The 17,977-nt window shown below is 36.3% G+C and overlaps 1 protein-coding gene across 1 annotated transcript in view; it reads left to right on the forward strand.

Annotated features, from left to right (window-relative positions):
• The window catches only part of C1GALT1 (core 1 synthase, glycoprotein-N-acetylgalactosamine 3-beta-galactosyltransferase 1), a gene marked incomplete at its 3' end in the record, with an annotated part of 53,002 nt that overhangs the window by 32,426 nt on the left and 2,599 nt on the right, over positions 1-17,977 (forward strand). The window contains exons 2-3 of the mRNA XM_012647444.1: positions 7,285-7,521; positions 12,207-12,874. Of these exons, the coding sequence (XP_012502898.1) occupies positions 7,285-7,521; positions 12,207-12,874 (905 nt within the window). The remainder of the gene's footprint in view (positions 1-7,284; positions 7,522-12,206; positions 12,875-17,977) is intronic.

Genomic DNA, 17,977 nt, shown 5'->3' on the forward strand with positions numbered 1-17,977 from the left:
GGCATTAAAATCTTGGTGTGAGAGTATTATTGAACAGGTAGAGTGACTGAAAAGTAAGCATAAGAGAAGAGGAACATCTCTCTACAGGGATAAAAGATCAATCCTCAGACTTCTCTGGCACCCATGTGAGAAGACCATGGAGTAATATTTACAGAGTTTTAAGGAGAGAAAAGTTTGTACTTGGTCAAGTTGTGCTTCATATATAAAGACAATTCCAGATATTCTCAAGCCTGCAGGAGTTTAAATATAGCATCAATAAGCACCATTATTAAAACTACTTGCTGAAATCCAGCCAACAAAAACATGATGTTATTGAAGAACTCAAATTCAGAGGAGCTGTGATAAAAGGACTATTGGTGAGCATGGAATCCAGTTTAATGTAGATTCAAGATTAAGCAGTCATGAAATTATAGTTCATAATTTATATAATGTAAACTATGTAAATTTTTACCAAATAACAATAGATCACAAAAATTGGTTTTTAATCTATCATGGGATTAGAGTTGAAAAAATTGGTTATGGGAGGGAGTGTGTGATTATGTATATATATGTGCGCGCACGTGTGTGTGTGTGTGTGTGTGTGTGTGCGCGCGCGTGCGTGCATGCTCATTTCCACATTTCTCACAGCAAGAAATCAATAGGTATTCCCTAAATATGAAACATATCATTAAATAAAGGACCTCCAACTGCTTTGTGTTTTTCATAATCTTCTTTTCCTAATCTTCAGAGGCAACATTTAGAAGAGAGGGGGTCATATTATAAATGTCTAGGTGACATTCAGTAGATCCTCTAGATTCATTTCATTTCCTCTTTTTTCTATAAATTGAAATTAATTCAGTTTATATGTTAAATCTTTAAAACAGCATGACTAATACAATTCCAGTTCTGTAAAACTGTAGTGCTATGATTTGAATATTTGTCTCCTCCAAAACTCATGTTGAAATTTAATCCCGAATGTGGCAATATTGAGAAGTGGCACCTTTAAGAGGTGATTGGGTTGTGGTGCCTCTGCCATGATTAATCCGTTCATGAATTAATGAATTAATGGGTTATCATGGGGGGGGACTCGTGCCTTTATAAGGAGAGAGAGACCTGAGCCTAGCACATTAGTATGCTCAGCCCCCTCGCCATGTATTAATAATACCACGTGCTGCCTGGACTCTTCAGAGAGTCTCCACCAGCAAGGTGGCTCTCACCAGATGTGTCTCCCTTGACCTTGGACTTCCCAGCCTTCATAACTGTAAGAGATAAATTTATTTTCTTTATAAATTACCCAGTTTCTGATATTCTGTTATAAGCAACAGAAGATGGACTAAGACATATATAGCAGCGTGGTTAAGAGTCTAACTTCTTGATTCAGATTGCTAGTGTGACTCTGGGAAGGTTGCTAATCTTTCTAAGTTCATATATAAAATGAGAATAATAGTCCCTAGTTTATGGTTTACAGGCAATTCACATAAAGCCTTTAATATGGGGCTCAGTGTTAGTTGTAATTACTTCTCCTGCCTCTATTATTTGTAGAGCTAGATCTGTAATGATATTCACCAAATGTTAATGATGTTTGTTTCTGGGTAGAGGGATTTGGGGTGATTCCTTCCTCCTTTATTTCTCTATAGCTTGAGTTTTTCAAAATAACACAAAGCTGTTCTTCTAAAAATAAAATACATATAAATTTTAGTTGTCCCAGCAGTTCTTTTACATCTGAAATCTTAATTGTTGAGCCTGGAAATCTGTATTTTCAAAATGCTCCTCAAGTGATTCTGATTGTGCATCAGGTTTGGAAGTACTTGGCATAAATAACTTCCCCTACCCAGTTCAAATGAATATATATTTAGGCCCCTGTGATATGCACTATGGTTAATCTGTCTTCTTCCAGTCTGGTCCACTTCAGCACTCTTGTTAAGAATCTGAAGAGGTGGACATGATGATTTTTGCCAAAAATCTGAGTGGGCTTTGGGGTGCATTCCACCACCATGAGATGGCTGTTTTATCCCAGGAACAGGAAAGAAAAATGAGAGTTTACTATTATTGAGTCATAAGGCAGGAGTCCTTGAAATTGGAAGGGGATGCGTTAAAAGCAACAAAGAGGCGCTAGTACATGCTGACAGATAATACTCTGGGGGGACAGAAGTAAGAGAATATGGCAGGCATCAAACAGCTTCACAAAACATTTTTAAATTAAAAACAACTTATGTAACACCAAGAAGTCAGTTTCCCCCTCCACTCACTCCAGGATGGATGCCTTGCTAAAAAAAGTGCCGCCTCATCTAGGAAAACTCTATCCATAAATACTTCAGTAGCTTTCTACAAACAATAAGTCCTCCATGCTATAGAAATAGGCTTATTCTGAAGCTCAGTATCTCCTTGGAAAATAATTGGGAAGCAGGTTAGTATTCATAGTTACTGGAGCTGGATTGGCACTTTTTTCACTTCTGATATGTACTGTGATGATGGAAATAAGGATTTTCTCTGGGCCTGCTGTCTTTATTTCCTTTCTTTCAGTTACAATGTTTTCTGCCCAAGTGATATTAAATGCCACGGTGACTGTTGCATTCTCTTTCAATACTGGGAGCGGTTAACTCTGCAGCAGTGGAAAATTTCATTGTGTTTGTACCTTTCTGAGACAGTGAAGTGTTTATATCTGGTATTAAGGTGAGGAAAGCCACAACTAGGACAAAAAGAGTGGAAAATCAAGACCATTCTGCTATAAAGCAAGAGTGTCAGTGGAGAATCAGAGATGTGGGGAGTTGCTTGCAGTATGGCTCCTAAATGACATCTCAGTTTCTTAGATTTCTGCTAATGTTACCTTAAAAGCCTTCCTCCAGGTTCATGGCTTCAATCTTATTCTGCTAGTCTGTCTTTACCATAATAAATTAGAAGTTATGACATCTTTCATTTACTTCATGTTTTCAATTCATGGTACTTTCACATCAGACACCTCTATTGTAGGTTATCTCTTGATAATGTACACTATTAAAGGGAGGACTTACATATTATCAAACAGATATTTGAATAATCAATGTTCTTTGACTATTTGAATGAAATTTCAGATCACAGTTTCTGGTTAGAGCCAGATCTAGTGAACTTGAGCCTCAAACAACTGAGATTTTTAGAATTTCAAAACAATCACGACAGGAAGGATACTTTTTATTGCATCTTTTTAATATAAAGATGTCACTGAAGGCCAATCTAAATAGCAGATACGAGGTTGCAGGGGGCAGAATTTGAGATACCCAGTCAGGGAAAACAGAAAGATGTACTAAACTTGTTTTTGCTTTTCCTCTCGGAAATTAGATTGGAGAGGGGTTGTTGAGTGGGGCTTAGGTACTTCATCCAAGAAGGCTTACCTTTCTGAACTTGAAGGTATAGACAGGCAAGATAGAGCAAAAGGCATAAACAGGTGTCTGATAGTTTTACATGGGTAATTTACGTCTCAAGTGTTGAGCAATTAAGCACCTCTTAATACAGAAGTGTGTAAATCATAAATCTAGAGCTTAATAAGTATCACAAAGAGAACAAACTATGTAACTACTAATTTATTTCTTTCTAATATTAACATACTGGCTTTCTTTTTATTTATTTACTGCTAATATGGCATATCTTTTTCCATTCTTTTGCTTTCAACTTTCTAAATATGTTTTATGTGTGTCTTGTAAGCAGCATGTAGTTGGGTTTACTTTTTCTCTAGTCTGACTGGCAATCTTTAAATTTTAATTGGAGTTTTTAGTCCATTTACATTTAATGTAATTGTTGATATGTTGGGTTTAAATTAACCACCTTACTACTATTGGGTTCCCCCCCTCTGTCACCTATTCTATATTCCCTTCTCTATTTTTAACCTTGCCTTGTTTTTGGTTAAGTATTTTATCATTTCACTTTTTCCTATTAGAGTTTTAATTATACATTCTTTCACTATTTTGTTTTGTTTTAATGATTAAACTAGAGATTACATTATATATCCTTGGTCTTGTAAAGTCTAAAGTTAATTAGTATTTTTACCACTTCTGGACAATGAAATGATTTTAGAACACTCAAACTCCATGTACCCCCTACGCTTTTTGTGTTAGTAACTAGTTATTTGTTTTAATGATAATAGTAATACTAATATCTTGTGAGACTTTTTTAAAAAGTCTTTTATAGGGCTAGTATTTGGTTTATTTGCATACAAACCCTTTTTATGACTTTCTCTTCCTTTCTGTATTTCAGTCTGCCCAAAGAACTCTTCTTAGTATTTCTTTCACAGTAGGCCTGCCAGTGATCAGTTCACTTAGGTTTTGTTTTCCTGAAAGTATTTTTCAGATTCATTTTTGAAGGATATTCTTACTGAGTATAGAATGCTAGGTTGGTAGTTGTTTTCTTCCAGCATTTAAAAAATACTATTCCACTGCAGTCTTGATTCTGTTGTTTCCAGTGAGAAGTCAGCTGTCAGTCTTACTATTCCCTTTAAGTTTTTTTCTCTGTCCTTGGTTTTCAGTCATTTGACTGTAGAGTACTGAGGTGTCATTTTCTTTTTTTTTAATCTTTGGGCTTGTAGAACCTCTTGAATCTGAGTGTTGTTAGTCTTTCAATTTTGCAAAATATTCAGTCATTATTTCTTCAAATACTGCTTATCCTCAATTATATGTCTCTTCCCTCAGAGTTTCCAATTAACATGTATATTAGATAGACTCTTTGACTTTATTCCTTATGTTTCTTTTGCTCAATTCTTTATTTTCCCTTCTTTTCTTTCTATATTTCATTCTGCGTATTTTCTTCTGATCTAGCTTTTAGTTTATTAATTTTTCTCTTCAGCTTGTATCTATTCTATGCCTAATTTTTTAAATCTTGTCATTTCATTTGTTGAGTACATTAAGAATAGTTATTTTCAAAGCTAGCAACAGAAAATCTGAGTCTCCTATGGCTCTGTTGTCTACTTTTTTCTCTATAGTCACATTTTTCATCGTGATGCCTGGTTATTTCTTACTGTGTTGGACGTTGTATGTCACTGTTCAAAAATTCTAGTAATAATTTGAGGTGCTTCGTGATTTTTATTTCTGTAGAAGAATATTTTTGCAGTTAGGCTAAGGCAGATCATCTTAAACATCCAGTCAGTGTCTGAGATGATTTCTGCCTAGGCTTCAGCCCTTGTAAAGTTTGGTTTATTTTAGTTTCATCTTTATTCCTAAATTGTAGTAGCCTCTCAGGGTCCTTGATATAAAACCAGGGTGTTTTCTAGGACATCTTCTCCTAGGCAGATTTTGAATTTTGATTTTTGCTTAGCTACATTGCCTCTTACCTTTTTTCTTTCAGAATCAGTAATCGTGTTGAAGAATGGAGCTGTGCCACATGTCAAGTCCTCCTCCCTTCTCTCTTGAGATCTTGGCCCTACTGATTCTCACTGCCTTGATATCTTACCAATGTCTTCAAACCTTTTTTTTTTTTTTTTTTTTTTTTTTTTTACATTTCATCTAGTTTTTCTGATTGTATTCACTTGATCTAAAAGAACATAGCTCACCAGGAAATATAACCACGTGAAATTGTTTTATTTTTGTTATTGTTATAGTGGTGATTGTTGCTTTGTGCATTTGTTTTTACAAAATATTTCAACACCATTTTGATTTGGGGGATTAATGTCTCAGACCCCTACTTTCACTACACATGTCCATTGTTCTATTCTGTTAGTGGTGACTGGATGAAGAGTTTGAGAAATGTAATGGGAAGACTTTTTGAACAGAAATACCTGGGTTCAAATTGTGGCCCATCTTGATTGTGTCAACCTGTGTGAATTATCTGTAGAGACAATGTCATGCTCTGCTACCCAGGCTGGAGTACATTGGCATGATCAAAGTTCATTGCAGCCTCAAACTCCTAGGTTCAAGTGATCCTCCTGCCTCAGCCTCCCAAGTAGCTAAGACTATAGACATGCACCATCGCCCCTGGCTAATTTTTTTTTTTATTTTTTTGTAGGGATGGGATCTGGCTATTTTGCCCAGGCTGGTCTTGAACTGTGGCCTCAAGCAATCCTCACACCTTAGCTTCCCAAAGTGCTAGGATTACAGGAGTGAGCCACCATTCCCAGCCTCTATTAACTTTTAAAATTTCTCTTTCACTATGTCCATTTGGCAGATGAGGAGAGTCAGAAGTGAAATTGAAATTAAATTTTATTTAAAATGAAATAATGCAGATAGCACCTGGCTAATAGTAAATGCTTAGCAAACCTTAAAAATTATCTTGGGGAATAGGAAACTGTAGACTTAAAAAGACACTTATAGGAATTTAATAGGAATTTATAACTTTACTATGTAGTAATAGTAATTATTAGCAAACCCTTAAAAAGGGCATGTTATGTTTGGTTGTAGGACAATTCAGCAGGCATCTGTTGAACAGCCACTATGTTCTAGGCATCGTGCTTAATCCTAATGATACATAGATTCCATCCAGAATCTTGCAGTTTAGTGGGAAAACAGTGAAAGATTGTGAGCCAGGGGGAGGCTAACTCCAGTACTGTAATGAAGTAGGAGTATTAGAGCAGGAATCAACAAATTTTTCTGTAAAGGGCCAGGCAAGATTTTGTGGGACATACTGCCTCTGTTGCAACTACCCAGCTCTGCTATTGTAGTGCAGAAGCAGCCATATTCAATGCATAAATGAATGTGTATGGGTGTGTTCAAATAAAACTTTATTTACAAAAACAGGTGGCAGGCTAGTTTTGGCCCATTGGCCCCAAAACTATGCTAATCCTCGCCCTCCACAAGTTAAGAATGGCTTTTACATTTTTAAAGGGTTGTTTGAAAAGAAGATGATGGTGCAGCAGAGACCACATGTAGCCCACAGAGCCTGAAATATTTTATTTCTAGTCCTTTACAGAAAAGGTTTGCTAAACTCTGGGTTGGAAATAGGGTGGTGATTGCTACCAAAAGAGAAAAAAAAGTAGACTTCAGGACTCAGTTGACAGCAAAGAAAGAAAAAGAACATCGCAAGCCAGGCTTGGATCCACAAAGGATCCTGATGGGAAGAATAGGAATTCTGTGTGCAAATATTGATTTATTTACCCATGCCCCACTCCAACAGTGATTATCCTACTAATTACTCCTCTCTTTTATTGAATTGTCCATATTGTGCTGTTTTAGCAGCAAATAGAGGGGTACACTCATAGAAAATCAAAAATTAAATACTATTAGAACTGTTCTTCTATATAGAAGGAATTAAGTCTCCATCATAGCTAAACGTTATCAGACTTTATACTCTTTGCATGTATATATTGCTTTGTAATTTTATAACATCCTGCTAATTTTTTTCTTACAGAAATACACTTTCGGGAAATGGCCTCTAAATCTTGGCTGAATTTTTTAACCTTCCTGTGTGGATCAGCAATAGGATTTTTTTTATGTTCTCAGCTATTCAGTATTTTGTTGGGAGAACAGGGTGACACCCAGCCTAAAATTCTTCATAATGATCCTCATGCTAGGCATTCAGATGATAATGGACAGAATCTTCTAGAAGGACAGATGAACTTCAATGCAGATGCTAGCCAACATAAAGGTATGGTTTACTTTATTAAGGAGTAAATATGAATACTATTTTAGTCTAAGCATTGAGATAACTGGAAAAGTTATTCATATGAACTTTGTTATATCACTGTCTATATTTTTTAGTTAAAATGAGCTTTATATTCCAAATACTAAATAATTCTTGGTTTGCCTCAGGAGAAGGGAATTGATAAAAACCCAGATTTATTTAGGGAGTAAGGTATTAATATCAAATTTATTCTTAAGTAGAAATTGTTCAGAAATCATGATTTGGGGAAAAAGCATAACTTTTCAGATTAAGTTTGTTTCTGAAAATTTTTCTTTAGGTTCAGTTTTGTTATGGTTTATATTGATGTCTTTGGTTTTTATTATTTTGCTTAAGTCTTGTTTTCGTAGAGAAACTCAGATATCTATAAATCTCAATTTGTATTTTTATCATTAATTTTTTCTCCTTTTGAGAGACATAAAGAACTGAGGAAGTAAAAATCTAAGGATGTATTACAATGACTTCATTTTCTGCTTGCCACCTATTTCTAACCAGATGTTCTCAGTTGAATCCTCCATGTCCGACTTAAATTTTGGTTTTCTCCAAGTTTCTGTCCTTTAGCTCTCTCTTTGTCTTTGTGATCTCATCAGCTCTCATAATTTTAATTTCCATCTATCCTTCAGCCCAGTTCCAGACACCATGAAAAGACATTAACACAATGCAAAGATTTTTGCAAATCATTATTTATTAGACAGAAAAGAATACATGCAGCTTTTGAAAACAATTGGAATTCAGGAATGCAGAGGGTTCCCCGTTAAGAGTTGTTTCTCTTACCTTTCCAGTAGTAAATTCTTCTTCCCTGCTTCTCAGGCAGAGGTTGAGGGGTGAGATATCAAAGCCTGGTTGAGTTTTATCAACTAGCAAGCACATACATACTATTACAAATCATGTCATGTTATGTAAATATTTATATAACAATAATTGAGCAGGTGATCTGTGTTCTTACCATAGAGCAGTCTTGTCATAGTGCAGTTGCTTTGTAGCATAGCCACCTGTCTTCAGTTGATCAGCTGGAGCCAGCCAGTAGTAGGCTATACTAGACCTCACTATAGACACGTACATTATTAGGTTATGAAGTATGGAATGTCCGATTACCTTAAGTGCTAAGTTTGACGGTTGATATTTCTGACATTTCACTTTGACACTTCTTGTTGTTGGTTTTTTTTATTGTGAAGGGACATCCTCATTCTTTCAAATTCACGTTTGGCTTATGATTATCTTTCAAAATTATTTTAGAGCAATTTTTGTGAAACCATGGATAAGTCAAAAATTTGTGTTATTTTTGAATATGAGTTCCATTACGGAACCAATGCTGCACAGACACCTGGAAATACCAACGAAATGTTTGGGAAGGATATGGCTAATGAACTCACAGTACGTCGATGGTTTGAGAAGTTCCATTCTGGTGATTTTAATCTTGAAAATGAGCCATGTGGGTGACCTGAGACCAAGGTGGATAATGATAAGCTGTAACCTGTAGGGGAAGCAAACCCATCTCAACCTACGGGTGCATTAGCAGCAAGGTTTGATGTTACTATTCCAACAATATTGGACCATTCGAAATACATTGGCAAGGTAAAGAAGCCGGACAGATGGGTACTGCATGAATTAAACGAGCATCAGAAGAAAAATGGTCTCGAAGCTTGCCTTTCTTTGCCGTCACGACATAAAGGCGAACCATTTCTACACTGTATTTTTATGTGTGACCAAAAGTGGATTCTTTTTGACAATTGCAAGCATTCAGCACAATGGTTGGATAAAGATGAAGTGCCGAAACACAGTCCAAAACCAAATATTCCTCAAAAAAAAAAGCTAATGGTGTCTGTTTGGTGGTCAAGTGCTGGTATCGTCCACTGCAGCTTCATAAAACCTCGTCAGTCAATTACCGTTGACGTCTACTGCAACCAATTGGACAAAAGGATGAGGATGCTTGCAATTAAGCAGCCAAGACTTTTCAGTAGAGACAGGCCAATACTCTTGCAAGACTACATGTCACAAAAAACAACGCTGCTCAAACTACAGAGGCTGTACTTGAAAACTCTCTCTCTATCATTCACCATATTTGCCAGACCTTGCACCAACTGTCTACCACTTCTTCCAGGCTTTGGACCACTTCTTGCAGGGAAAAATATTCAATTCTCAACAAGCTGTGGAAAACCCCTTTTGCAATTTCATTGCCACTCGCTCTCCAGGCTTCTTTGCTGCTGGCATAAACAAGCTAGCCTTAAGATGGCAACACTGTGTTGATAGTTTTGGTGCGTACTTTAACTGTACTGCTTCTTGTTTGAGATGTAATAAACTAAACTTTTGATTTGAAATTGGACATTTCATATTTAATGACCTAATAGGTACATACTTGTCCTGCTTACTGGCCCACAAAATGTGGGGTGTGCTAAAAGTCTGTCTACTTCCATCAGACTCAACTCATGTTAAGTTGAATCTCCTTTTCCTTTCTACTCCTGAAAGTTGCTCTTCCTCCTATATTCTTTATGCTAGAAACCATGAAATCATAGTAGATGCTTGCCTTCCCATATTAGTCAATCCCATTTGTCACTAAATTCTAACAATTCTGCTTTACCATATTTTAGGCCTCTTCCTCTCATTCCACAGTACATTTCCCTTAATTAAGGCCTTTGGCTATACCCATGTATCTGCACACAACCAGACTTCACCATGCCTTTTGTCCTTTGTGTTGGTGAGCTTTTATTCGTTTAAACACCTGTTTTCTGTTCTTATTTTTTCTATTATCATTTTCTCTCTCCTTTCTTCTCTGTTCTACCCAAGTCCCTATGCCACTGCTCTATAGGATTTATCAGCCACTACTTTCTTTTCCTTCAGCCCATTGAACCCTCCTAAACATATCTCTATTATAACATCTCTTGGTATATAGTAATTACTGGTTTGCTTGTCAAGGTGACCTACTAGACTGTGAATTCCTCAGTGACAGAAATGTGTCTTATTCATTTTTTCTCCTTTTGTACCAGCACATACCTGGTACAAAGTAATTAATGAATCAATAAGAAAGAATAGAAGTGTCTATAATACCAGATGCCAGCAATGAAGAGAAAGTAGTCTTGTCTTAAGTGAAACAGATTGGGGATTCCTGCATATACTGTTTTCTCTATCCAGTCAGGATTTGGTATATCTGTATAACTAAGAGATCGAGCTCCTCAAGTATATGAGATATGAATGCGTTCTTACTAACAATAGGGTGACTTTGCTTCTGTCGTTTTGGATTCTGAATTCTTGATATTCAGGGGGCGTGAGAATATTTTATATATGCTACCCAGCCTTTGCTTCTATTCCCCCTCAATTAGTTAACTAGCATGTTATACCTATATTGGTTTTTCACAGGACTGAGCTTTTGTAACTCACTGTTTGACCTTAACTTTAAGGGTATGCTTCCTCAGGCTACCGCCTAGAGCATTGCTACTCAAAGTGTGGTTTTTTAGACTTGTGCTGGTCTACAGCTAACGAAGTTTTGCTTACTTGGAAGTAAGCAGAAACTTTTATGATAATTAGAGTAATTTTGTCTGAATCTAAAGAAAAATTTAGGGCTATATTTATTTTTCTAGTAATTCTCCAAGTGTAGGTCTCTAACTATTAGGAATAAAAATTGGTCTTTTACCACAAATAGTTTGAGAAGCACTTGTCTAGAATCTTACAACTGGGCACTTAACTCTAGACTGGTGCTACTCAAAAATGTGATCCTGGCCTGTCAGTCTATAAATTGTTTGTCTGCACTCAGATAAGGAGCTTGTACTAGGTTGTAAATCAGTTTAAGTCCCTAAGCTCATTGCTTAGTTAAGTGGACTTTTTGTTTGGTAGCAGGCCTTTGATGAAAGAAGTAATATGTTGCTTTATATTCTGGCATAAGCTCCTTATTTCTTTGCACACTGGTAGTTGGGGAAAAAAACACTGCTCTAGACAATCTTGGAAATCCCATCTCTCAGTTCTGTTTGACTGGTGGATTTGCATTTTCAAATGAGGTATATTACTGTCAGGAAGTAATCTCAACCCTGCATTAACTCCTGTGATTTGAACTGGGGTAATCTTGAAATCCTTCAAGGCCACCTCAGGGTACTTGTAGAAATTCATAGCAACAGACTCTTGTGAACTTCAAAAAAGAATTGCCACTAGAGCAGCATGTCTTTGCTGTCCTTCAGAAGCTCATTCAGAGCAGTGAGAAATTCTTGTCAATCTGTTGAAAACCAGCTGAAGTTTTCTTTGTATTATGAAGTGCCAAGCAGAGACTTTTTAAGGCAGCACTTAATGTGCTTATGAATCACCAGAGAACTTGTTAAAATGCTGATTCTGATTCAGTGGGTTGGGGCCTGAGGTTCTGCATTTCTGACAAGCTCCCAGGTGATGCTGATGCTTTTGATCAGTAAACCACAGTTCAAGTAGTAAGAATTTAGGTCATTGTCAACCTTTGTTAGTTCTACTGATGTCCTAGATAAGATTGACAGGAAACCAATAAATCAGTGTCAGTTCACATTAGTTTGAATTTTGCTTTCTTTCAGCTAAATCACTAATGATAGGTAAATAGGAGGAAGGTCTTTGAAATTGTTTAAGAAAATGCTTTCTTCAATATGATTTATTTGGATCTTATATCTATGTAAATATAACTTTAAAAAATATTTGTTTAATAGATGAGAACACAGACATCGCTGAAAACCTGTACCAGAGAGTTAGAATTCTTTGCTGGGTTATGACAGGCCCTCAAAATCTGGAGAAAAAGGCCAAACACGTCAAAGCTACATGGGCCCAGCGTTGTAATAAAGTGTTGTTCATGAGTTCAGAAGAAAATAAAGACTTCCCTGCTGTGGGATTAAAAACCAAAGAAGGCAGAGATCAACTATACTGGAAAACAATTAGAGCCTTTCATTATGTTTATGACCATTATTTAGAAGATGCTGATTGGTTTTTGAAAGCAGATGATGATACATATGTCATAGTGGACAACTTGAGATGGCTTCTTTCCAAATACAAACCTGAAGAACCCATTTACTTTGGGAGAAGATTTAAGCCCTATGTAAAGCAGGGGTACATGAGTGGAGGAGCAGGATATGTACTAAGCAAAGAAGCCTTGAAGAGATTTGTTGATGCATTTAAAACAGAAAAATGTACACATAGTTCCTCCATTGAAGACTTAGCACTTGGGAGATGCATGGAAATTATGAATGTAGAAGCAGGAGATTCCAGAGATACCACTGGAAAAGAAACTTTTCATCCCTTTGTACCAGAACACCATTTAGTCAAAGGTTATCTACCCAGAACCTTTTGGTACTGGAATTATAACTATTATCCTCCAGTAGAGGTAAGTTTAGAAATTTAGTTACTGTGTAAATACTTGAACTGACTTTTGTTGATGAAAAGTAATATGTGTATATTTCTACAGTACTAGGAGTATCCCGTAGTCTTTTTGTATAGAGTGGCAGTATGACAGAGTAGATGAGAACGAGGACATCAGCTGTAGTCATTCAACAAATATGTATTGGTGCTATTATATGCCAGGCATTGAGAATATGGAAGTAAATACAGCCAAGTTCCAGTTTGGATGAGGAGAGATACAATAGAAGACAGACTAGTAAAGATAGAATATGATTTTGTATAGTAGTAAGTTCCCTGAAGAAAAATAAAGCCAAGTAAGGGGATGAAGAGTGACCCAGGGTTGGGGTACTCTGCTTAGGGTGATTAAAGACGACCTCTCCTAGGGATGACTTTTGAGCAGAAACCTGAGTGAGGGTAGAGAGCAGGCTGTGTGAATATCTGAGTAAAAAGCCTTCTAGTTGTCAGGAATAAGGCATGAAAAGACTTTGAAAAAGTTTAGAAAGACTATGTTCAAATCCTGCTCTCCCACTTAATAGCCGAATGATGTTGGATGGACAGAATTTGTCTAATTTCTGAGCCTCAGTTTCTTCATTTGTAAAATGGACATCGTCTACCTGTCTCATTTAGTCTTTGTAATTACAGTGTAGTATACCCTGTCACACAGTAAGCATTTAACAAGCCTTGGCTCTCATTTGACACCTCAGCTTACATTCCCGAGAATTTTATCTAAGGTGCATTATTTTATGAAATATTTCAGATATACAAATATTTGAGAATAATATACCTTGTACTTACCACCTTTACCAAATATGAATCTTTTGTTATATTTGCTTCTGATTTTTTTGAAAGAAAAAAATGTTATAGATACAGTTGAGGTTTACATACCCTCCACAATCCCCTTACCTCCTTCCCCAGAGTTAACCACTATCATGAATTTAGTATTACTGTGCATGTTTTTCCTACACGTTTATATATCCATAAATAATGTAATGTTTTGTAGGTTTTTAAGTGGAATCAAACCATATGCATCTTTCTGCAATTTGTTCTTTTCACACATTGAGATTAATCAATGTTAATATGTCTGCTTCATTAATATACGAATATATTATAATTTGTCCATTCTCCTACTGATAATGCATTTGGTAGGGTTTTTTTCTAGTTTTTCACTAATTGCGGTGAATTACTGAATGAGACTAGGAACCATGAAACTTAGCCTTTAGACTCTGTTACTGATTAAGCAAGTCACTAGTTCTCTATGCCTTCTTTTCTCTAGCCCTAATAACACACTTTATGCTGCTACTTTCTTCTTCACAAGCTGGTGCTTTCAAATCATTATCTAGAACAGTGGTTCTCAACCAGGGGCAATTTTGTCCCCTGAAGGCATTTGGCAAGGTTTGGAGACATTACTACTGGCATCTAATGGGTAGAGACCCACTAGATTATAAATGTATCAGATGTTAAACATCCTACAGTGCACAGAACAGCCCCCCAAAACAATGAATTATTCAAGCCCAAATGTCAGTAGTAGTGCCAAGGTCAAGAAACCCTGGCCTAGAACATCTGACCCAAGCTTTAGGTAATCAGCTTTAAAAAGAAACTTTGAAGCAAATCACTACTACTTCAGCTATCAGCCACCAGTGTGTTTTTAGTACTTACACAGACACGACAGCTAATCTTTACAGTAATTCTGCATTTGACAGGTGACAAAACCAAGGCTCAGGAAAGTTAAGTAACTTGCCTATGCTCATAGTAATCTAGGCAGTGTTGCAAACCACTTTGATTCTAAAAGCTTAGTTATTAGGTCATTAAATATGGAATGTCCGATTTCGAATTAAAAGCTTATTGTATCTCAAACAAGAAGCAGTACAGTTAATCAAAGTATGCACCAAAACTGTCAACACAGCGTTGCCATCTTAAGGGTAGTTTGTTTATGCCAGCAGCAAAGCAGCCTGGAGAGCGAGTGGCAATGAAATCGCAAAAGGTGTTTTGCACAGCTTGTTGAGAATTGAATATTTTTCCTTGCAAGAAGTGGTCCAAAGCCTGGAAGAAGTGGCAGGCAGTTGGTGCAAGGTCTGGCGAATATAGGGGATGACAGAGAGAGAGTTTCCAAGTCCAGCCTCTGTAGTTGTGACATGTAGTCTTGCAAGAGTATTGGCCTGTCTCTACTGAAAAGTCTTGGCTGCTTAATCGCAAGCATTCTCATCATTTTGTCCAATTGGTTGGAGTAGCCATCCACTGTAATCGATTGATGAGGTTTTATGAAGCTGTAGTGGACAATACCAGCTCTGGACCAAACAGACCCCATTAGCTTTTTTTTTTGAGGAATATTTGATTTTGGACTGTGTTTCGGCACTTTATCTTTATCCAGCCATTGTGTTCAATGCTTGCGATTGTCAAAGAGTCCATTTTTGGTCACATATAAAAATACAGTGTAGAAATGGTTGGCCTTTATGTCATGACGACAAAGAAAGGCAAGCTTCGAGACCATTTTTCTTCTGATGCTCGTTTAATTCATGCAGTACCCATCTGTCCGGCTTCTTTACCTTGCCAATTTATTTCAAATGGTCCAATATTGTTGAAATAGTAATGTTAAACCTTGCTGCTAATTCACCTGTAGGTTGAGATGGATTCGCTTCCACTACAGGTTACGGTTCATCATTATCCACCTTGGTCTCAGGTCACCCACATGGCTCACTTTCACAATTAAAATCACCAGAATGGAACTTCTCAAACCATCGATGTACTGGGCATTCATTCGCCACATGCTTCCCAAACACTTTGATGATATTTCTTTCGGCCGTCTGCACTGCAGTGATTCCATGATGGAAATCATTCAAAAATAACATGAATTTCTGACTTATCCATAGTTTGACAAAAATTGCTCTAAAAAAATGCAAAAGATAATTACAAGCCAAACAGTGCATTTAAAAGACTGAAGATGTACCTTTACAATAGGGAAAAAAAAAAATGTCAGAGTTCAAATGTCAGAGATATCAACTATCAAACTTAATGACCTAATATTTCCATTATACTGCACATGAGCTCTTTCTAATTAATGGTATATGTACAAAAACAAGACGTAAGGGGAATATGTTAGTGGAATTTTACTCCAACAATCAAATATTCTAAGTTCAGTTCTATGTAATGAGACTGTTTGAAACCTTATGGTAGCATTTCATTGCTATTGTAGCTACAACAATTTCTTAGGCTGTAAAACCAGATGTATTTCCCAGTCTGCCTTTTAATTGTCTATTTTTCTTTTGTTTTAGTGAGGTATTACTTTGGCTGCTTTTTGGATTTTGGATGTAAACTTTCATAATATATTCTGACCATGCCAAGATGACTTAGCCTTTTCCCATATAAAAATATATCCAAGTTCAAAAACAAAACATGTAACAAATATACCAAAATGCATATAAGATTTTACTAAGTATCTGATAGTAGGTAATAACAAAGGGGCACCATACTAAGTATCTGATAGTAGGTAATAACAAAGGGACACCATAATTTTGTAACTACTAAAATAGCCTTTCTTCCTTTTAAGAGTACTACCCACAATTTCTACTTACAAATAGGATATGGCTAACAATATGCTTTATATGAGCAAAATGAATATTTCTGTAGTGCATCTTTTATTTAAATTATGGCGGTTTTTGAAAATAGATGGCAAGATTTGTTCTTTCTCTAAAAATTTATGCAATTGTGTTCAGGACTATTAAACAGTATTTGAAGTACTAACCTTCTAACATTGCCTATTCTCCATTAGGAAATTCTTAAGTAAACTCAATGTGAAATCAAAATTCTATTTTTCACCTATCATTTAATAAGTTTTCTTCTCCCTAAGCAAGTTACTATTTTCAAAGCCATTCTAAATCTTATAAATAATACTTTTTCTATGTAATTACTGAAAATACAATATGGAAAATATTTTTTTTCTTTTCTTTTTTGAGACAAGGTCTTATTCTGTCACCCAAGCTAGAGTACAGTGGCATCACCATAGCTCACTGTAGCCTCAAACTGCTGGGCTCCAGCAATCCTCCTGCCTCAGCCTCTGGAGTAGCTGGGACTACAGGCACATGCCACCACACCTGGCTAATTTTTTTTGAAAATTTTTTGTAGAAACAGGGTCTCACCATGTTGCTCAGGCTTGTCATGAACTCCTGACCTCAAGCGATCCTCCCGCCTTGGCCTCCCAAAGTACTAGGATTACAGGAATGAGCCACTGTGCCTGGCCATCAAAAATTTTAATCTTACCAGGGTATGAGATATTCTGATTTATCAAACAAACAGTCATGTTCTTAAGTTGCTTGTTCAGAACTAACTCTTCATGCCGTTCCCTTCCTACACCACCTCCTCACTTCCTTAGAAGTCTTTTAGGAATAGACTTTTCACCAGAGAATTTGCAATGAGTCTTAGTACAGTAGGTTTAAAATAGATGTGTAATTATTCACATATATATCCCTCTACATGAGAAATTGCCCTTTTTGTAAGTTAGAAATGATCATATGTATTTATAGAATAAATTTATTCTGTTCAATTTTATTTACATTAATTTGTCTGAAACATACTAGTACATGATTGAGGTAGAGAGCGCCTGATTTTTTCATATTGTTCCAGTACTATTTTTTAACTTCCGTTACTGATTTAAAATGGCTCCTTTATCATGCATTATAGCATTACTCACAGGAAGATCTATAGCTAAGATTTCAGTTCTGTGCCATTGTCCTATTTGGTTTTAGCCCAGCATCCTACTGTTTTGAACCTTGTAGCTTTACAATTTTTTTTTTTTTTTTTTTTGAGACAGATTCTCACTCTGTTCCCCTGGGTAAAGTGCTCTAGTGTCAGGCTAGCTCACAGCAACCTCATCCTGGGCTCAAGCAATCCTCCTGCCTCAGCATCCCAAGTAGCTGGGACTACAGACATGTGCCACCACGCCCAGCTAATTTTTACAATATTTTTAAGTTATTAATCTAAGGACAAATTACTCCTCTTTTTCTCTATCCTTACATATAAACTCATTAGTTTAGGACAATGACATTTTTGCTCAGGTTTTATTTTTTTTTACTTGCCTTTTAAAAGATCTCTTAGT

The sequence above is a fragment of the Propithecus coquereli genome, unplaced genomic scaffold (assembly GCF_000956105.1).
Source record: "Propithecus coquereli isolate 6110/MARCELLA unplaced genomic scaffold, Pcoq_1.0 Scaffold108, whole genome shotgun sequence".
NCBI classification, from domain to species: domain Eukaryota; kingdom Metazoa; phylum Chordata; class Mammalia; order Primates; family Indriidae; genus Propithecus; species Propithecus coquereli.